The 22,048-nt window shown below is 39.8% G+C and overlaps 1 protein-coding gene across 10 annotated transcripts in view; it reads left to right on the forward strand.

Moving 5' to 3' along the window:
- The window catches only part of tjp1a (tight junction protein 1a), a 99,964-nt gene that overhangs the window by 59,385 nt on the left and 18,531 nt on the right, over window positions 1-22,048 (forward strand). For 7 of the 10 annotated variants that reach the window (XM_028013806.1, XM_028013800.1, XM_028013807.1 and 4 more), the window contains 15 exons: window positions 9,617-9,673; window positions 10,691-10,815; window positions 10,923-11,025; window positions 11,176-11,503; window positions 11,937-12,040; window positions 12,462-12,630; window positions 12,794-12,926; window positions 17,171-17,310; window positions 17,541-17,646; window positions 17,860-18,010; window positions 19,185-19,293; window positions 19,395-19,614; window positions 20,059-20,243; window positions 20,443-20,538; window positions 21,159-21,185. In XM_028013806.1, the coding sequence (XP_027869607.1) occupies window positions 9,617-9,673; window positions 10,691-10,815; window positions 10,923-11,025; window positions 11,176-11,503; window positions 11,937-12,040; window positions 12,462-12,630; window positions 12,794-12,926; window positions 17,171-17,310; window positions 17,541-17,646; window positions 17,860-18,010; window positions 19,185-19,293; window positions 19,395-19,614; window positions 20,059-20,243; window positions 20,443-20,538; window positions 21,159-21,185 (2,053 nt within the window). The remainder of the gene's footprint in view (window positions 1-9,616; window positions 9,674-10,690; window positions 10,816-10,922; window positions 11,026-11,175; window positions 11,504-11,936; window positions 12,041-12,461; window positions 12,631-12,793; window positions 12,927-17,170; window positions 17,311-17,540; window positions 17,647-17,859; window positions 18,011-19,184; window positions 19,294-19,394; window positions 19,615-20,058; window positions 20,244-20,442; window positions 20,539-21,158; window positions 21,186-22,048) is intronic. The other 3 variants (XM_028013801.1, XM_028013809.1, XM_028013810.1) reach the window with 1 other exon arrangement.

Here is a 22,048-nt window from a genome sequence, read left to right on the forward strand (position 1 = left end):
GCATAAATTGTTTGTCTAAACAACTTGCAATCATTTTAATTACAATGAAATACTTTTAGAATTATTTATTCAACCTTATGAACTTACTTATTTATAGGAATGTCTTAAGGACAACACAGTGGTTCAAGACCATCACCTCAGACATGACACTTTTTCTTTGCCAGAGCTATAGATGTTTTGGTGATCAAGATTAGGGTTTAAAGAACATTTTAGTTCCAACAGTGATATATGCAGTGGAGCAGTGCATTAAAACATCAAAATGCAGAAAAGAGCAGTAGCAAATTATGTAGAATAATTTAGAAAGCTTCATAAATATACTAGATTTTGGGGGGGCTGTTGGGTTGGTGCTATTCTTTTTAAACATTTAAAAACAAATTTTCTTAAATCTTCTAACTTTTGAAAAAAACCTATTTGCTTCTTTTTGAAGTTCTCAATTGGCTTTAAAAATCTTGTGTCAATGGTGCCTTAAAATCGACTTATCATTTAAGGTCTGTGTTGATACTTACTGTAACTGAATTTAATTTAATTAGTGTTGATTAAAAGGCACGATAAGACCCACATGAAGGATTTAGAGCTCAGCGTGGGAGCCACATCATGTGTGGAAAGCTCTGCAGGGTTGTAGATGCAGCACTCATTACTCAGGATTTCATTACGCTGAATGAATGTAACCTTGTCCATGGTGAAGTACAGAACAGAAAGCACAAAAATTGCCTTAACTGTTTGTACAAATTTGTGATTGGAAGAGATTAATGTGAAACTTGGTCTGACTTATCTTGGTTTATATGCGACTGTTAATGTGAGTCATGAGTGCAGCTTGAAATGTTTGTTCTTAAGTACTTAGCAAATACATCCTGGCAACATACAGTATGCCACAACACATGTAACCTCCGGTTTCTGTTGATCAGTCCTGGATGGAAAACAAACCCGTAACCATGCAGTGATATTATTGCTGCACTTTGTAAATCCTTTTTCTCCACCGTAATTGAAATCAGTATTTTTCTATTTTAATCAAACGAAAGAATTTCAGTTTTGTTTATCTGAGGCATCTTTTTTATTTTGTGCTCTGGGCTAGTTTTACAGAAGACATTTAAAAAAAAAAAAGAGGGAGGCAAAATGAAATGGAGGTTTTGGCTGAAACTGCATGAAGCGAGGAAAATTGTTAGGAATGAGAAGAGAGCAGAGTGAAAGAGGCGGAGCCTCGTCTTCTTATCTGCACATTCCTGCAGACTGTGTGCGTGCCGGTGTGTGTGTGTCTGTATGTGAAGGGAGGGGCAGGCAGGGAATGCTGATAGTTGTGTGTATGTTGATTGGCTGAATCCAGTCCCAGAGCTGGATCTGGTTGTCATTCTCGGTGCACTGGCTCAGAGTTTGTTACAACAGTCACAAAAATAAATCCAGTACTCTCTGCGTGTGTGTGTGTATGCTTGTGTATGTGCATCGTTAGTCCTAACCAAAGCTTCCAGATGAAAAAAAAGGCTATCACCTACATGTCCTTGCAGAATTTAACACATTCCCATCACATTTGTACTCCCTCTTATCAGGTAGCCTGCACACATAGTTGTAAATAAGTTAAAGTAGGACAACCAATAAACGCGGCTATGAAACATGTTTACTGGGATCATCTCACAAAACTGTTCCTCTACTCTGCCAAGATATCAAAGATTTGTGGGCTCATTTTGTTATGTAATAGGATCTCATTTAAAAAGGGCAACAGTTCACGAATAGCCAATCCCAGCACTGTTTCTTCTTATTCTACACACCCAACTAAGAGAATTAAACTACTCTTTCTAAGCAAAAACATTTGTTAGCCCACCCTTTTGTGAGAAGAGGTTGAGAAAATCCCAGAAGAAAAACCTGCTTTCCAAGAGGTGTTTGATATGTGTGAGAAACCCAAATCTCTTAACTAATAAGAAGGATTGTGGAAAAACTAAACGGAAAAATCAAATCCGAACCAGAGGTTACTGTTCTCCTCTGTGACCTCGACACTTCCTGTTTCTCTGGGCACAAAAAAATTAGTGTGGTTGAGCTGAGATGACTTTGCTGCTGGATAAGCCGCCCAGGCAGGGGTAGCCTAGCCTTGCTTTGTGTGTGTGTTGGTGAGCACTTGCTGTGCTATCATCAGTGGAAAAATATCAGCTGACCAAAACCTTTAAATAAACATATTACAAGTGGGAATTTACATTTCAGTCGGATGGTAAGCATGTTAAATACTGCTATTTTTAATAATCTGACACGTCAAACTATAAAAATGACAAAACCACAAAAAGTATATGCAGAGAAATACATGGTCTTTTAGTGGAAAATGTGCAAACTCGGCATGAAACCTGTATGAATAACAGGAGGAGACAGTATATTTCTCACCCCAGTGAGAATTATACTCTTTTTTAGCAATCCCAAGAATTTGTCTTAAAAACAAACCTAGTGGAAAAGACAAGAGAATATGCCAGTGACGCATTTCAAGCATTAGCAAATCGCTGCAAAAAATGGCTGGCAGACGACTAAAGCTTATCTTGCCACCACACACAGTGAGCAGGATGATAAGGGTAGAAAAAAAAAATCTCAAAACCACTCTGCTGGTTTGCTGCAGCACAGACACTCTGGGAATATTTACTCTTTAAAACAAGCATTTGACAAAACAATTAAACAAGATCAAGACAGAGTTTTCTGGCAAACACACTCCTGATGAATTTGGCATGAAACAAATGATAAATAAGGCAAAAGTTTCTTATGCCCTTGTTAAGTATGGTGGACAGTCTGGGATGTTTGTAGCTAATTTGCCTTCTTAAAGCCCTGGGAAGCTTTTTTGAGTGCATGGTATGAAGAGGTCTTAGATTTGTTTTTCATAAAAATCTGCAGCTATGAAAATGAAGTATCATTGAAAAGTTTGACAGGATAATTATCCAAATTAATACTGAACACCGGCATCTTAAGGACTGGATTTGGACACCTCTGATCTGAAGAGATTGTTCAGAGATCAATACTCAAGATCTGTTCCATCCGTCCGTCTGACGGTCTGCCCGACAGCTACAGTGGACCTCAGAGGAAAGCATCACTCAGATTAACGTTTTAATCCAAAACCCCCAGATTATAGTTTTTTTTATTTTTTTATTCCCATCCTCACCATTCTAGTAGCAAGTGTCAGATCATTTTCAGTCAGAGGTGTGCTTGTCAGAGCGTGTGAACGCTGTGTGTTTTACTGTGGGGAGTCCTGGTGGAGTCCTCCACCGAGCTGTGGGACAGAGCATTGCTGTTCTTTGAAACTAATTAACTCAAGCACATTTGAGCACGTCAGCACAACAGTACATCACTGCTGACTGAGGCTCTGCATCATCATCATCATCTTTGTCGTCGTCATTTGCCTATTGGCTGTTTGCCCGCCGCTGTATGTGTGTGTTGGCGCGCACACTAACATCTCTCTCTTTTCTCCCGTCGCACAAGCAACCTGCCCTAAAAAATGGTTACTGCTGAGTTCATCTGTTTAACACTTGAGGTGACAACAGCTATTTTGTGGACGTTATTACGGTATGCTGCATTGCTCTGCAGTCTTGTCTGAAAGACAGAATGTAAAAGCTTACAATAGTGGCTTAACATGGCATGTGTTGGCTGCTGAGTGCTTGCCCTCCAGGAAAAGCATGTGTGTGTCCCTAATTATGTTTTTGAGTATGCTCCTCCTTCTTCCTTTGAGTCCAGTAAAAGTGGAGATTTACTGTCCATGATGCCAATAGTTATTCCTCCTCATGTCTCTCCTATGTATTTAAATTTGCACAGTTGGTGCTCTTGTTTTATGCAGTGACCATTTGCTATCTAAGAATGACTCAAAGTGAGATATCGGGCCTCTTTTTTAGGTTGCAGTTCACAAGCCAAGGTTAACTGAATTGGGAGAAGTTTCCAATGGTTTGGCCCACGATTTCTCTGAAAGTAGGCACTCTTTCCTGCAAACAGGAAGCGGAGTGTTTTCCTGTGTGTGCTGTGACTGCTCTTGCTCACATCCTGCCTCTGGCTATCAGAGAAGTCCAGACACATTGACCTAAGGCTTTGCCAGGATTTTGCCTTGCACTTGTCACCAAGACATTACCCTGTGTAGCCTGTTGCGCTGTATTTATCTCCACACACCTCTAAATATAACTTCATGGGGATACTTGAACAAATTGCTCTGACTCCCTCACTTGATGTCAAGAAGCACAAGTGCTGAGCTGTTCACTTTTTTTCCCCTCAACCTCACCCCACATATTCATCCTTTGTGTTTGTATCAAAAAGAGGTTTTTGGATTGAGTTTTTGATACACCCACAGCATGAAACATTCCTGTGGTTCCAATAAAGGGAAGGTAGAAGAATGGAGGCGGTGAGTAATGAGTTAGTGTACAACAGCTGCATTGGTGAGGCACTGACACAGAGCTTGTTTTTAACTTTTCCTGAACTCCCTGGAGCTCGTGTTTTTCCTCATAGGATGACCTCATTGTCACCTGTTGCTGCGGTGTCCGATTCAAAAATAAACAAAAAAATCCTGGTTAGTTTATAACAGGCAAGGAAGACTAAATTTATTTTTGGGATGTGTCCCAAGATAGTGTACAATCCAAATTCTCATGTTTGTGGTTTTCTCTGAATGCCTACAACTCCTAAAAAGTTGGTGCTGTATGAATGAATTTGGTATAAAGTTCACACCTTCATATAATAAAAAGTTCAATTTATTTTTGAAGTCATCTAAAGTGGAGATGCACCAGTCAGCTATAGATTTGGCCAGTTTTCAACTGATTGGATCTGATCAGTAATCCTGAATAGAAAATAATTAATTAAATCAGTCAAAACTAAGACCTTCTGCTATTTTCTGTCTGCAAACCAATTACCTACTTTGATTTAAATCTTTAGCTCAGATAAAGGTTAGGAGTATTTGCTTTGATGCATATTTAGAGATAATTTTGTTATAGCTTTAATACTCTTATGAGCTTCCAAGAACATGCAGCACATTTTTCCATCTTTCATAGAGAGAACAACATCTGAAAAAGCTTCTCAAAGCTGAAAGATGGTCAGCATTTTGTATTGGCCACAAAAAGACTAAACAAATAGGCCTGTCCCAGTAAAATATTTGGCTGGACGATAAATTGTACTAGTAATTATAGTGATTCATTTTCATGTAACATATTGATAATGGCATAATAATGCAAGTTTGTTCTCTCAAAGACCAATAAACTTTGATTTTTGTAAAGAACACTGGAACTGAAAGTAAAACACAACAACCAAAATCAATAAACAAAACGGAAATAAAAAGCACACACCGAAAACATAAATAAAATGCATTATGATATCTCTGTAAACAAAGTTGCCCTTCAGAATCATCAGAAGAGAAATTATTGAGGTCCTTTTAATTTATTATACAATTAACTAATCAGTTCATTAATTGCTTACTGCGCCAGGCTTACTAATCAGTGCATCTCTTGTCTACATGCAGTAGGAAACCAAAGTGTGAGCTGAAGGGCTGCATGTCCTGAGTCCAGTAATTATGCAGCAGACAATTATTGTCCATTTCATCATTAACTTCTACCTACTCGGTTCATAGCTATGCCCAGAAGAGCCGGATTACTCTCTGTCTTTGAAGAGCTGGAGTGCGCTGTTATCGTCTCTGCTGGTTTCTGTGTTTTGAAGGGGAAGGCAGAGCTGTAGCTTGCACAAAGAGGCCCTGTAGAGTTAGATTATGGCTGGTTTCTGTGCGTGTGTGTTTACGTGTGTGTGTTGCACAGACAAATGCATATGTGTGATTTGGTGGTTGCCCTTTGTTTCCCTGCCCTGGGCCTTGCTGGCCAGTGCTCAAGCCTGACTAATATGCATGTATAAATACACTATGCTGCCTTCAGTTCGCGCAACATCAAGCTTACCATTGTTTCACACAACTCTGTGACTTCAGAGATAAACCTCATTCTTTGTTGAAGTCACTTTTTGCTATTGTTATGATGCAGAAAATGTGAGGCCCTTGTGTTTTAGTTTGTTTGCCCCTCCCCAATATTCAAAGGTCTTTTTATAGTCTTGTAGTAAAGTACATAAGGTCTTCAATTCACAAAATATAGCATTTTGTGATTAAGTAGTTGCTTCGAAAGGCTTCATGCTTGGTGGACAAGTTGGGCGATTCATCATTAGTGTAAACCCCCTCAGTGACTTTAAAACAATGTTAAATATTGGCTATATCTGGTTGAGACCTAGTTGACATGTAGCTGGATATCTTCACTTTTGGCCTTTCATCCACACAAAAACACTGTTTAAGTTCACTAAAAATAATTATTTATAATGACTCCAACCAAAGTGGAGATTTTAGAAAACTCCGTATTTGTGTTGGCGTGTGTACCTGGGAAAATGGACATTTTGGATGCTCTTTAAAAGTTGTTCATCATATAATCCCTAACAGAAAATTGTGGTTGTTTTGAAGCAATCAAATTGTCTGACATAGGCTTTAGTTTTGCACTACACTGCTCTCTATGCGTTTGGCACGTTTAAAACAAAGCTCAGAGGTGGATTTGTGTGGGATTGTGTCGGTGAAAACTTCTCTGAAACTCATCCTGGGTCCAATATTTTTTCAAATGATGTAGCCTGACTGTGGGTGATAAATTGACATCGACTGGAAATGCCTCCTTACTCTTTCAAGCATATTAACTCCTTTATGACTCAGACGTCTTATTGTATCCTCTCCATCACATGGTTTATGATCAGTGTGTGGAAGTCTCAATTTGTACAATCTTTCCCACTAATTGGTAGTGAACATTTTGTACCTTTTCTAAAAGAGTAAAGAATATTCTCTGCGACTGCTAGAGAGAATAAACTTAACAGGTACTGAGAAGGTATATTGCCTTCTCAGTGCTGGAGACATGTAGCTCGTCATTGGCTACTTTATATTAAAAAATAAAATAGAAAATTACCTCATAACCCAAGTTCAACCCACAGTTCAGTCCGAGGGATAAGACCACCTGCAGGTCATATGAGCCCGACACACTGTTGTTTCTCATGGCGTACCCCCTTACTGTCTACCGGGGCTAGTGGATGAGTGAATGGGTGAACGGATGGATGAGTATATCACAAAACACTTCAGAGGAATGGATGCGTTGAGGAATGCCGTGGTTAAATGGGTCAGGTCCCCTGACACAATGGTGGCTTTACTGTGTGATACGTCGGGGGCAGACGGGAGGGTAGAGAGGGGGTACACCCATGGTCTCCGTGCCAATTATGAACATAAATAACTTCCTCTCAGTGCTGCCATGGAAAATAGGGTCAAAGGGTTAACTCTGTGTTCAAATAGCTTAGGTGGACTGATTCATTTTGGTGAGTAGAAGTGGGGGAAAAAACAGACCTATTGATAGTTTAGTATGAAACAGTACCACTATGCTTGAGATTTTCAACTGCATAAGATGACTATGAGTAATGTATTGAAACTGGCACCGATCAAGTTTCAGGTTTTTAAGTATTCCTGAATATTTTCCACACTTTGTCATGTCGGATTCTCTTTCTTGATGTTTGTTGTCTGTTTCCTTACAAAGCTCCTGTATTAAATGTCTCGACCTGTCAGCAAACACCAGACACTCTTATCAGGTGTCTCTCGATCCCCACCACAGATGGCTGTTGTGCAGCGCGCAGCTCCAGTAAACTATATATTTAGAATCAGGGAAGGTGATGACACTAATGACCATGGTGATGTTGAAGATGACAGGTGAGAAGGTTTAAAGATTAGGTGTTGATTAGAGGGTGAGGTGGCAAGATTATCACGATGACAGGGTGGACACATGACATGTTATTTTAAATGGCCGAAAGCAGCGGTAAATTAGTACCCTTTCCATGTGCGCTGGTGTTCGTCTTGAACTCTGCCACAGACGGTTCTACCTTCACTCCCTGCAGGCAGTCAACACTTGCTTAATCAGCAGGAGAGAAGTCGAGTGAAGCTGTAATTTAAAGAACGATGCAGTATGCACCCTGGATGTTTCTGCTGCTTGATCAAAGTGTGTTTGACCTGCTAGAAATACAGTCTGATGACCTCTAACATTTGTGTTGGAACCAACATTAAAAATTGAAACTTAGAAAAATAAGCCAGTTTTCCTTTGATTGACAGATCAAACACTTTACATCCATATGCCCCCTTTTTTCATTAAATGCAAAACAGCATTACAGCTTTTTGCATACAGATCTAAAAATTAAGGGGTCTCTAAGGATACGTTCACACCAGCCCTGTTCACTTTAATTGAACAGTTCACTTTAATTGAAATTCCAGTTTGTTTGGGGAGATGTGAATGTGTAATCAAGCTCCGATGAAGACCAAAAAAGGGAACTCTGGTCCGTCTAAAAAGCTAGGTCTTTGTTCTGTTGAAATGAGCTCTGGTGCATTTCAAATGCAAATGTGAACTCCAAATGGACTGGAGGCTTCTCCAAAAGCAGGAAGCAAACTACAGCATAGGGCATTCTGGGTAAATAAAACTAAAACAGATGTGTGAGTCTAATGCTAGCGGGAGAAATGGCTCATGGTTTTTTGCCAAAGACAAAAGAGAATTCCTAGAATATCTGATGCCGCTCCATTTTTGTTTACATTGTGTGAAGAGGAAAGACGTTTTTGTGTTTTTTCCTTCGATAGTTCTTGTTGCAGCGCCACCACAGGCTAGGAGGTAAACAGGTTTTCCCAAGGGCTTGGTTCATTTGACACGGCTGCACGAAAACTAACCGCACCTGTTGAAAACGTAACAAATGTTCCAATTTTGATCCTGAATCGAACCAAGTCAAATGTGAAAACATCCTTCATTTTGATTAATTTTATAAAATAAAGAGTAGTTTTTTATTTCTGTATTCCGATGACAATCCATCAAAGGGAAAATTGTCTGATGACAATCTTTGGCTTATTTTGTTTCAATGATTTGACAAAAAAATTATCATATAAAAAATCACGTTGTACATGTTTTTACAAAAAGGAGTCCCTAGGAAAAATACTGGTCAAAATTGAAATTGGCAGGTCAGATCTGCCAGGAAAAACACAACTGGTGGGTCTCTGCTTAAAAATTTTTGTTAAATTATAGACTAATCATGTATGTGTTGAAAGCTCTTTGTTTTTTTTAAGAAGTATAAAGAGAGGCTTGTTGCTGGATTCCTGTTCAGGAAAAAACTGATCAGTGTGGCAGCCTAGAAGAGCAGATAACTACCTCAGTTGCTTCAGTTTTCCCATATCACCTTGCCAGGAATAATATTGCAGTGTTAATTCACTCTGTGGGATCCCAGTCAACATCTGACAGGTCTCTAACCAGGCTACTGTCACTCATAATGTCTTCAGGCTTTGCTACTTAAGCGTAAAATGAATGAAGAAACATGACAGGTTAACTCGTTGTGCTGTAGTTATATCTAGTTCACAGCTACATTAAGTTAATGGGATTATATAAGTAAATAAACTACAAATATAAGTAATTGTATTTGGCCTAATTATGTCAAAAATAAAGCTGTATTTACACTTGATACTTTAAAGTACTTTGATTATATTTAAAAGATTTTCTGTCCAGCGCACTTGAGTACTTTACCTCCAAAAACAGAAATATGGATTATATTTGAGTGTACTGAATTAGCTCGCCTTATACTGATCCTTTTTGTCTTCTGTCTTGTCCTGCAGAGTGCAGCAATGGAAGAAACAATAATATGGGAACAGCACACAGTGACTCTTCACAGGGTAAGTGTTCACAACTTTTTAATCCACTCCTCTCTATTGTCTTCTCTCTCCCTGTGTTTAGCTCTTCCCTTTTTCCTCGCGGCTCCTTTTCTGTCGTCCTCTGTCCATCCGCATCCCTTCTCCCCTGCGGGCAGAGACGTTCAGCTTCAGGAGCAGGATGTGCGCTGATAAAACAATAGTCAGGGAATCCAGATGGCAGGAAACGAGGCTAAGGAAGACAAAAACCAGCATCCTTTTCCTTGCTCATTTCACTTCCTTCCTGGCAACTCACTTTTCTCCTTCACGAAGCTGCAGACAAAAAAAGTGTTACTTTGATTAGTTTACTTTTTGTGCCATGGTCATGATAGATTGTATTGCCTTGCATTCTTTCATGATTGCAGGGTGTGATCAGCATCTTCAGTCAAGCAATTAATCTTCAAAAATCTGTCTTATAGTATCCCGGATTTCTGACTGTGCTCAGCATTAAGACAGTAAACCCAGCTTGGGCGAAGCTGCTGTATCATGGGATTGAAGCAGAGCACCTGTCTAGACTGGCCTTGCTTGCAGTAATCTAATTAGTAGCGGCTTTATTGAGGCTGAAGGAGCGGCCCAGTGTGACCTGCGATTCTCAGCCTCGTCGCTCTCCTACATTGTGGATGTGAGATTTGGCCCTTGCTTCACACGGCTTGCTCTCTTGCCTGTGTGTTTGCAACAACAAAGAATAAAACACTGCTGAAGATTTGCAGTGAGCTTTGTTGTTGTGAATTAGCTAATGTTGTACATTCCGCCTTTATCACAATGAAGGGTGAGAACACCATTTTGCATTAGCGCTACACAGTGCTAGAAAAACATTAATTTGTGCTTTTTTTATTGTACAATATTGTAATAAACATATTTATGGCTGTAACACACATTACACCCTGCAATATTAAACACTTTGGTGAATTTGGAATTTTCTAAATTTTGCAGCTCTAGTCTGAAATGCAATACATTTTGCAACATCCATCAGTCTTGTTGTGTGTGTTTCCATGCCAACAGGCACCTGGATTTGGGTTTGGGATTGCCATCTCCGGTGGACGAGACAACCCTCACTTCCAGAGTGGAGAGACGTCCATTGTTATATCCGATGTGTTGAAAGGAGGACCTGCAGAGGGTCTGCTACAGTAAGTGGTGGACTGTTTCTTCTAGGGATGCACCAACATACAAATTTGGGGAGATATCAATATACAAGACTTGAGGACTCAAACACATGTTATTTTATTCGTTTTAGAGAAAACGATCGAGTCGTGATGGTCAACGGCGTCTCCATGGATAACGTAGAACATGCATATGCTGTTCAGCAGCTGCGCAAGAGTGGCAAAAACGCAAAGATTGTAAGTTCAATAAATCTTGTAAATGAGCCATCTATTGTCACTAAATGTGTTTTGCAATATTACTTGTGTCCGACCTGTCCCACATATAAGGGGAAATTTATTATCTACCACCATTAACAATCAAAACACCTTTCATTTTACTTTTTCAAGACTATTCGTCGGAAAAGAAAAGTACAAATCCCAGTTTCCAAGCCCGGCGATAGGGAGACGATGTCCGAGCACGAGGAAGAGTACAGCGATGAGGACGACGGTTACGATCGCCAAGGCCAAGGCGATCGTAACCGCCAAAGTGCCTTCGGGGGCACAAGCGGAGGCGCTGGCAGGCGTCACGACAGGGAGCGGAGCAACAGCGGGAGGCGGGATCACAGTAACTCACGGGAGAGAAGCATCTCACCACGATCTGATCACCGATCACATTCCTCATCTGCTCCTGCTAAGCCCTCCAAGGTCACCCTAGTCAAGTCTCGCAAAAATGAAGGTGAGATTGTTTTTTCTCTTGGGGTGTTTAAGCATTTAAACACTGCTTATTAACTTTAGTACATTTTTTATCAGGGTCACCAGTAAGTGAGGAGGATGTTGAATTCTGCAACTTAATTCCTTTCTGTGATGTTTAAAAGGCTTCAATAAAAACAGAAGTTCATCTTGATCACTAAAAACTTTTATAAGTGTAGTTTATTACATCATTTATCAGAAGAGCTTGAGAAGCATGAAGGCTTATTGGCATTTTTATTCTCTCAGTGAGAATCAGTTTGCTTTGTGGGAGCACGTTTGCGTATCTGTGAAAATTAACATCAGAGCTTCAGCCTCTGACTAGTTTGTGAATTTGAGCTTCACAAAATTGAAGTGATTTTTTTCAGACTGTAAATAAGCTGTTACTCTAAACCTGTTTTGATTATCACCTTTGAAAACAGAATATGGCCTACGGCTGGCCAGCCACATCTTCGTGAAAGACATTTCTCCAGAGAGCCTGGCTGCCAGAGATGGAAACATCCGGGAGGGAGATGTTGTGCTAAAGGTGAGACTCGACAGGAATTGGCCAAATTGTGGCAGAGCAAAACAGCACATTATAAGGTCTCTTTTGTTCCTTTTTAAAAATATATATTTTATCCTTTTGTTTTGACTGGCTAAGTGTGACTTGCACAGTGGGTTGAACTGTTGCCCAGTTTATATTAAAGTAAACCAGACGTTCATGTTGTTTTTCTTCTTCTGCCTTTTCTGCAAGTGTATAATTTACCTTTCAACCTACAAAAAGGTCACAGAAAATCCAGTTAAATAGTAAAATCTGTAGAGAAGAATTTAGGCATTGAGATGGGTATTAAAGCATATTTTCCCCTTTCATCAGTAGAGCAGTCAGACTGCTTTGTATGGAACACTGTGGACTCTGCAGTGTGTCTGTTTAGTTTCTTGTGCTGAAACTGGTCCTCCTCCTCTGGCAGATCAATGGCACCGTTACAGAGAACCTCTCGCTGATAGATGCCAAGAAACTGATTGAGAGGTCAAAGGGCAAGCTGAAGATGGTGGTGCAGAGAGATGAAAGAGCCACGCTGCTCAACATTCCCGACCTTGACGATAGCATCCCGTCAGCCAATAACTCAGACAGAGATGGTGAGACAACAGCCATGTAGCACCGCCTTGTTAGACGCACCTGGTGAAGGGTTTTATGACCTTTACTAGCAGTTCCACAAGATGAAACATGTTAAGCACTGTGTAAAATAAGTGAAACGATTGTTTGCTTAAAACTAATATATGATCAATCCTGCATGGATAGACATTTCAGAGATCCATTCGCTGACATCTGACCATTCCAACCGATCCCATGGGATAGGCCAATCACACTCACCTGACAGGCCGGAGACTGCAGACCTCCCCCGTCAATCCCCTCGGCAGATAAGCAACGGCAGGTAAGCGAGGCACGCGCATGCCTGCAGATATGGTGAAGGGTTGCTGCAGACACGTGTGCATGTGTTCACACCTAATCCATACATCATGTCCACACCCACAGGTGAGGGGGTGCTGAGTAAGCACCTTGCAGCTCTAATTCACTAATCAATATGTTGAGACGTAACATGCATAAACCATCTCACGCCCCGTGGAGCCATCAGTGGCTTCCAGTAACGCCTTTCTGTGGGACAGAAGAGAGCAAAAATCAATGCAGCTGCTGTTGGACTGCAGGCTTGCGTGCTAAATTCCTCAGCTTAGTGCCTTTACTGTTTCTGTGCTTATTTCCAGTGATTATCATTTCATCAACACATTTTGATATGTGTTTGTCCTGTCTTCTTCTGCACACTCAGACTTTCTCTTGAGTAATTTTTTTTTTAGCGTGGGGGCAATTAAACCCCTGAAGCACAGACTGCAGAATATAGTTTGTAGGAAACTGTTTCAAAATGCAGTCTAAATGTACCACCTGGGTGTGGAACAGATTTATAATCAGCCTGATAAATGAGGATGTGGGAATGTAACAGACCCATGCTCATTATATCATCAGTTGCTATCAGGAAATATGGGATGCTACTGATTTCTCTGAAGTAAACAAACATTTTTACTTTTTGTGTCATGCAGGAAAGGTTCTGAGGTCGGGAGTTGAGCCTCTGTAAGTGGGGCATCAATACACCACGTGTTTTTTAGTTGTGTTTTTTTTTAACTATAACCTATATGCAAATCTTGCATGCAAAAAAACTATTCTTAGATTACCAGAGATCTGTACTAGAAAACAAGTTGTTTATCCTCATTTTTGCATATTGGTCTTTTCCCAACTTTGCCAGCAATATTTTATTGAGAGGTACAGGAACATTGGAAACTACTCAAGTCAGCTGTACTGTATTTCATCCTCCTTGGATTGACTTTAGGTCACAAAATTACCTCCATTTTATAAGCCATGTAGTGTAATGAATCTCAAGTCACTTGAATTAACAAAAGTAGCAAACTGCCATCATAAATTAGCTGGAAATATACTGCTCAAAAAAAATAAAGGGAACACTTTAAGTGTTAAACACCTGTTTAAGTGTTCCCTTTATTTTTTTGAGCAGTGTATTTGTCAGGCTGATAACAGCTGAGACAAAGCAGGAAATGTTCTAATCCTTACATAGCATTGTGAAAATTTGTAAACTTAAGTAATAAAATAAAGACAATTTAAAATGTGTTTGGATTAAAATTTTATACAATAATATTGAGGCTTCTGAGAAAAATTGTTAAAATATTTAATGAAACTCTTAAGTGAAAAAAGAAATGTTTGTTTTTAATCAGTCTCTCTTCATGCCTTTAAGTAAGTTAGATCTGTCTTGGCCTTCACTTGTCAAGAAACGGCTGCAGGACAATTGCATGAAACATACCGGTAATCAAATCAACAATTAAAATCTGGAATCAAGGCAGGGTAAGGACCAAAGTTTTGTCCTGAAACCATGTGCAGTGGAAAAAGATTGTAAACTCATTTTAATGGAAAAAATGTCATCATGTCACCAGGTCTCCATAAAAACAATTTCTTTTCAGGCTTCGGGCAGATCTTTACCAACGGTGAAAATAAATGCAAATGGTGCTGGATTCTGTAATGGAAGTGCATCCCTTAGTGTTTTACTGCTCTTAAATAATGGAGGGACATAAAAACAACTTAAATGAATTTGAGCTTTATTACGGTACTCAGTTTTCTTTTATACATGCTGTTAAATCATGTAGAAACATGACCTTGTTCTTTTGGTCCAATTTTAGTGTTTTCTTAATTATAATATGGATGTGAATATGAAGAAATATAAATGGATGCATGCTGATTGGAAAAACAGCAGGGAAATCTGTTATAGCTCAGTGATTTTAATAAAGAAAATGAATTAATGCTAGCTCCAGCTCTGTCTTTATGGTTACATTTTAGGACTTACTATTTATTGCTTCTCTCAGAGGATACGTTTGTGTTGCATTTGTCCTTTGCAATGTGAGTTCAAATCTGGACAATATTGCATATGTACAAGCTGCATCATTTTTCATTTTAATGCATCCCGTTGAAGCTGAAGTTGTCTTTTTTGAGCCTGTGATCCTGGTTACTCGTACAGGCATAAACACACAAAATACGCACACTCACACTCTGAAACATCTGCTGCTTTAGCAAGATGTCAGGTCAGTATGTTGCTGCTTGCTAAACTGGCTTTTTAGCTGCTAGTCTGTTATGTCATTTTGAGTAGATTAACCTTCAGTGCAGCCATTTTATTTGGTGCTATGTTGTGGTTTTAATGTAAAATAAGGACACTGCTGCTCAGATTGAGAATGGAGAATTCATGTCCGTTTATTTTGAGCTTTTTGCACAGCATGATCTTGACCGTTTCCATGAACAAACTTTTGTAATTTGATGCCAAGTTTTGAGGGTTTTCTTTGGAATTTTTGTTCCTATTTGGTGACAATAATATTTTGCTGTCTCTAGAAAGATTGAAAGGAATGCTGTCGCTATTTCCCAGTTAAGGGGAGTGGGTTGAAAGAATTTGACATACTTCCCACAGTGCTTTGCCCCATCCCGGGTGGTTGGACAAATCTGATTGGCTGAAAGGCTTTGGGGAATTCTTTTCACCAAGATTTTTAAAACTGCTCCTGTTTTTTCCTAAATACGTCATTAAAAACGTTCTCATCAAGTGTTTATCAGTGAACCCTTCCTGTACTGCTTTTAAAAGGAATTAGGATAACATTTTTCTGTAAGGCATGATGGTTCAACTAAAAGATGCACACTTGTAAGTAGCATTTTATTGTGAGTTTTTATCGTTATCATCTTGCTAATGTTCCTCTTTATGTTTGGGAAGGTTCTTTGGTTCGTATCACTTGTGCTGTCAGTTCTGTAAAGCATGGACCTGGTTTTACACTCGTTCATCTTTTTTTTTTACTTTTTCCATCTTGTTTGATCTGTTCTGGATGTACCAATGCTATGGAAATGGGCAAGCGAGGGGATGGAACAGAGGCTTCTGTCAAACAGCGTTTATCAACGTAACGTCTTTTTTTAGCAGCGTTCTGCTGCAAAAAGCTGAACATTCAGGCCACTCTGCTTTTCTCTCTTTTTGTCCTTCTATTGTGTATTCTCTGCCCTTCCTCTTCTCACTCTGTTTTGATTCATGTTTTTTGGCGTACTGGGATGCACACACCCACACACAGAGCTCGAGCTCTGCTGTGTTTGCTCAGGATGCATCACTCATTAACCTTTCTTCCTCCTCAACATTCCTCCTGTCTGCTGCTGTATCGTCCCACTTGCATAAAAATCCACTGATGTTTATTTGTAAAACTGCATTGTAGTGAGGAATCCAGGGACCTGGAAAAGAGCAACGACTGGTGGCTGCAGACGGTCATTTACGTGTAAATGAATGGACTGTTCCATGTTTGTCTGGGTGCACCGTGTCGTGTTATATTTGTGACGAAGTGCTTGTGGTCTGCTTAGACTTTCTTTGAAACTGCAGGAGGAAGATGAGTTTGGACAGGCGTGAGGGATGGTGTGTAGTTTTTGTGCTGGTTTGACGGCCTGCACCTTCATTCATGTTCAAAGACTTTTGAATACAACTCGAGTACTGTGGCGGCAGGGTGTCATGTTATCAGATTGGCATTCAAGCATTGTCTTAAGCTGCATAGTTTTTCTATCACATAACCTGCTGAACTCACACACGTTTGTTTATTTAGCAACATTTCTCAGATGCCTGTAGTGTAGTGAAAAGTGTCAGTTTGTCTTAAGAGTCTCTGTGGGCTTCTTACTTTAAATGTTTCTACTGAGATTGACATTTTAGTCTGCAATTTTGAATGTAGTTATACATTTATTTATTTTTCCTAAAAAGCGATAAGTAATACATCTTAACTACTTAAAATGGTGTTGAATGTGTGTATTGTCTTTTTTTTCATCAAGTTGCACATCCTTCTTTTAATTGCTTATTGTGTTTTCTTTCATCCCCCCCCCCCGTAATGTGTCCTCTGACGTAGTCCTTGTACTGTGCAGTTTCCTTTTTGGTTTGTTTTTTTCTTCCTGCCAATGTCTGCACAGGACAAAGCTGCTAAACAAAGAGCTCATTTGTACACACACCCCCACACACACCAAAAAAACTGAACCTCCAACTTTTCACCAAATAGATCGGTATAAACTGGTCTTCATTGCTATTATAAGTCCTCAAAACATTGAAATGTTTTTGTTTTGTGTCAGCTATCGAAGTCGAGAGGAGGACCGCATCTCCAAACCAGGAGGCATGTCCACTCCGGTCAAAATCTTTGATGACGGTGTGTTGTCTCAGGCCAGTGACCAGGCCAGCTCCATCAATGACAAACAGTTACCTCCGCTGCCTGGTAAAGAAACCGCTTGCTGTCAAATGGCTGTGTTTTAAAAAAAATTTTTTTTTATTTTGTTCATACCTGAAATAAAATATATTTAAGTGTTTAATTTTTGAACATCATAAGTAAGCTCTCCAATGTTTACAACTTATGCCAACATGTGTCCTTATCCTTTACACCATCATTATTTCATGCTCCAGTTGTTGCAGTGCACTAACCACTCCCTGTGTTTGCATTCACTGCAGAACCAAAGCCAGTTTATGCACAGCCTGGTCAGCCAGATGTAGACCTGCCTGTCAGCCCCTCTGATGCACCGGTGCCCAGCGCCGCTCACGACGAAAGCATCCTCAGGTAAACCATCCCGCTGTTTCTCAAGTCACTGAACACATCTGTGCAGTAGCAGCATGAAGTTCATGCCAAATCGAGCGCACAAAATGTTCATATCAGTGATATTATCCTGAAAGTGGTCTGGATCTCTTAGAAGGGTTGTTTTGAAATCCCTTTATTTACTGACCTTTGTGCTTTTTCTTTTTTTTTCTTCTCCCTCCTGTTTTTTTCCTGCAGGCCAAGTATGAAGTTGGTCAAATTCAAGAAGGGAGAGAGTGTTGGGCTGCGGTTAGCAGGGGGGAACGACGTGGGAATATTTGTGGCAGGAGTTTTAGAGGATAGTCCAGCTGCCAAGGAGGGGTTGGAGGAGGGGGACCAGATTCTCAGGGTATGCTACACTCCCTTCTCTTCAGCTCTTGTTTTCTATCTATGGTCATTTAAGCACAACTTGCATTTGTTGCAGAACAAAGTTGTTACAAAGCTGGATTTTTGCACAAAATAACCTGTAGACATTTGACTATTTTTTTTCCAGAGTTTGCATGTATGTGATGGGTGTCTCAGGGAGGGAAATGCTGCAAATGTAGCAGACGTCTGGTCTGAAACAAAAGTTTGAGCAACTAATGTTGACATCAGAGTTTTTCGAAGTTGTAACCACTCCCTTCTTTCTCCCCTAAACCCACATGGCTTCAATGGAAAGAGCATCTGGTGTTGGTGTCAAAACATAGACAACACATGGCTTCACACTGAGTTTTATTTTAACAAGTGGTGAAACTATGTTGTTCACAGCCACAGTAGATTTTCTTCTTTGTAAAAAGATCTTGGGAATAAAGAAACAATGTATGAGTGAGTTTATGAGTCATTCCCTTGATCAGTCTCCTGTCAAAACCTCCCGTTGTTCCCAGAATGAAGACACAATAGAGGTCGTTCTTTCACTTCTGACCTCAGAACAGTTGACAGACTGTTCAGCTGAACACTAGTTTAACTCTGTTGATGGGATGATGGCAGCTTTCTTTATGTCACTGCGGCACTCATTCTCTGACATGTTTTTTTTTAGACCTGCTTTGAAGCTAACTAACAGCATCAATTTTCTAAATCTTTATCAAGAAGATTCCTACTGTAGGCTGCAGCCCTTATTTTGTGCCTCCGTGCGCTCCGGCGACTGTACAAACACATCTCGGAGACTTCCAGGACATTGTTTTCCCTCCTTAGGTGGTTTCCCTTTGGTCGCGGTGTGCTAGAGGAGATAAAGACGTCAAGCCCTACTGTTTCTGGGAAGGATAAAAGTGTCTTTTTGAGGTTCACTGACCCAGTCCATGTGTTTCTGATTCCCCTGCTGCCCCTCAAGCAGAGTCAATAAACAGAACTTATTGTGTTTAGTGCAGCAGTAGGAGGCCATGACAGAAGGCTGCTTGGTTATTAGAGGAATTCTCTGCTGTGCTCCTGATGGGACCATTTCATATAACAAAATGGAAAATGGCAGCAGAACACATTCAAGTCCCAACACCTTAAATGTTTCTCTCCTGTTGTAACAGCAGAAATTCAAGCTTTTTCTATGTTTATAGGTCAACAATGTGGACTTCGCCAACATCATCCGAGAAGAGGCAGTTTTGTTTCTGCTGGATCTCCCAAGAGGAGACATGGTTACCATTCTGGCACAGAAGAAAAAAGATGGTACGTTTAAACTATTGGTTTTAGTAGGATGAACACACGAAAAGAACCAAAACAATATGTGGCATCAGCAGTGGTAATGTTGTTTTCTCGTCTCCTTTCAGTGTATAGGAAGATTGTGGAGTCGGACGTCGGTGACTCCTTCTACATTCGGACACATTTCGAGTATGAAAAGGAATCTCCGTACGGCTTGAGCTTTAACAAGGGTGAGGTTTTCCGTGTGGTAGATACGCTCTACAATGGCAAGTTGGGTTCCTGGCTCGCTATCCGCATTGGGAAGAATCACCAAGAAGTGGAAAGAGGCATCATTCCGAACAAGAACAGGTAAAAAAAAAAAAAAAAAGAGTTGGGTCTCATTGTCTATTACAACTGTGCAGCTTGTTTGCGACTTAACAGGCAGGGATGGAGGAAAAGGAACATGCTTGTAAATCTAAAACTATTAGGAAAGTAAAATAGGTGGAGATAATTTCTGACCCATCTATCCAAATTCATCTTGTTTAAATGAATTTGTGTTACAGCTTCCAGTTATTTATTTGTATTTAAATTAGCAATGAAAGGCAACTCTGGCTGTAAGGTTTATTGTTTCTTTAGTTTAATCTTAATTCATGAGCTTGTTCACTATGGCAAAAACTTTATGAACTAGCTATTTAAAATTTGCACATAATAAGTAGTCTGAAATGCCTTTATTTTACCAAGGCTTTCTAAGGCTGTTTTTTTTTTTTTATCCCTTTTTTGACTGTACCATAACCTAATGTGTTTGTTTTTCAGAGCGGAGCAGCTATCTAGTGTGCAGTACACCCTTCCTAAAACTCCAGGGGGCGACAGAGCAGACTTCTGGAGGTTCAGAGGGTTGCGAAGTTCTAAGAGGAATTTGCGGAAAAGCCGGGAGGACCTGTCGGCTCAGCCGGTTCAGACCAAGTTCCCAGCCTACGAGAGGGTTGTGCTGAGGGAAGGTAAGGTTTCCAAACCCACAGTAAGTGCGGTATCAGATTTAAAGCTTCTGCATATTATTATGTCATTTATTAAACTCAAATAAAACTAAACGGGTCATAAAAACAGTAAGTTTCAGAAAGAACTGCTCGGTTTGCTCATGTAAACAGATCTTAACTGAAATGTTTTCTCCCCATTAATTTTGGTGTTGTGGGATCACAGCTGGATTCCTGAGGCCAGTGGTTATCTTTGGGCCGATTGCAGATGTGGCCAGAGAGAAACTGGCCAGGGAGGAGCCGGACATTTTTGAGCTAGCAAGTAAGTAATAAAGCGAGATCCGTATAATTTTCACTTTGTGTTGCATCCTGGTATGTCTCTGGGGACAGAGACCGCACCTTTAACTTACCCATTAAACACCACTGAAACGAAGAAATAATAAATATGAGCCCCATTTATTTACAAGAGAGAGGGAGATGAACAAAAGTGGAAGTGACTTTTGATTTGTATATTTCGTTATGTTTGTACAAGCTAATATATATACAATTAGAAAGCTTTTTTTTCTGAGAGCCAGAAAATGATTAAACCTTTAAAATTTATCAGACTCATTGTTTAAATGGCATGCTTTCTTTTTAGAAATAGAAGTTTCTTCTTTAGTGGATCGCTATTTACCTATTGTTGACATGTCTTTAGTCCCACTTTATGTTCTCAGTGTGAGTTTTTGTTGGATTCTGAGCAGAACTGTAAATCCTTTTTAATTTCGGTCCTCATCCACCTCTTCTCACCTATCCAAATTAGAAGCAACTCAAAAATGTGTTTTTTGTTCTCACACTCAATGCAGCCGCTCTCATATTCAGCCCACTCCCACCCAAGTGTTTCCATTCCTTAATGTTTATTTGCACAACTCCAGTGATGTTTACGTAACTGTATTTTCTTTTCAGAAACACAGCAACAACAAGGAGGGGAAAGTATGTCACTTAGTGCATCAAGTATATCTATCTATATACTGTATATATATTTGTTTTATTTGAGTCAGTGAATGAGCCATAATTTATATGAACAAGTGTTTGGTGACTAGTTCCCTTATTCTGTTGATGTTTAAACAACAGCCACTGCTTTGTTAATGCATAGAGGGGAATAGCACTTAATTTAATATATGTGTGAATTTTCCATCATCCTTTATGGGAAGAGAAGTCTTAAAACCATAAAACTAACATGTGATTTTACAAATGTTTCATCATACTGACACACAGCTAGCTTTCCACAGACACTGAGACAGATTGGAGATGCTTGTTTGAAGAAAATCAAGTTATGAAATTGGATTTCCCTCGAAACTGGACTGTAAAAATGAATGCAAATCAATTTAGGTTTCAAAGAAAACTTGCATGACGTTCCCTTTTGAAGACTTTTGGCACAATGTCAGCACTGATAAACAAGCACTCTGTCTGTGAGGATTGTGTATGTGTTTAATTTAATGAAAATGTGACGTGAAAAGTGAACTGCTTTTCTATGCTCCCCCCTAGCTGTTGTTGCTGCTGTGTCAGTGTGACCGCTTCACTTGTTCTTGGTGAAAATGAATTAAAATAGTCTTCAATCTGAACGTAGATGTCAGCCAAGCATTAAATTCAGTGGTATTCCCCTCATTAATATGGATTTTACGGTGAAAGATGAGAACAGTGAGGCTGCATGTCGAGCTGTGCAACATAAGATGCTTCAGAGACAAGAAATCACAAACACCCCCTCATGGTCAGCTAAATGATCCAACTAATACACAGTAAACAGGTTTTCTGAGACTAAAAACAATGGTTTTCATGTTTGTCGGGACTTTTTC

The sequence above is a fragment of the Xiphophorus couchianus genome, chromosome 4 (genome assembly GCF_001444195.1).
Source record: "Xiphophorus couchianus chromosome 4, X_couchianus-1.0, whole genome shotgun sequence".
NCBI lineage: Eukaryota > Metazoa > Chordata > Actinopteri > Cyprinodontiformes > Poeciliidae > Xiphophorus > Xiphophorus couchianus.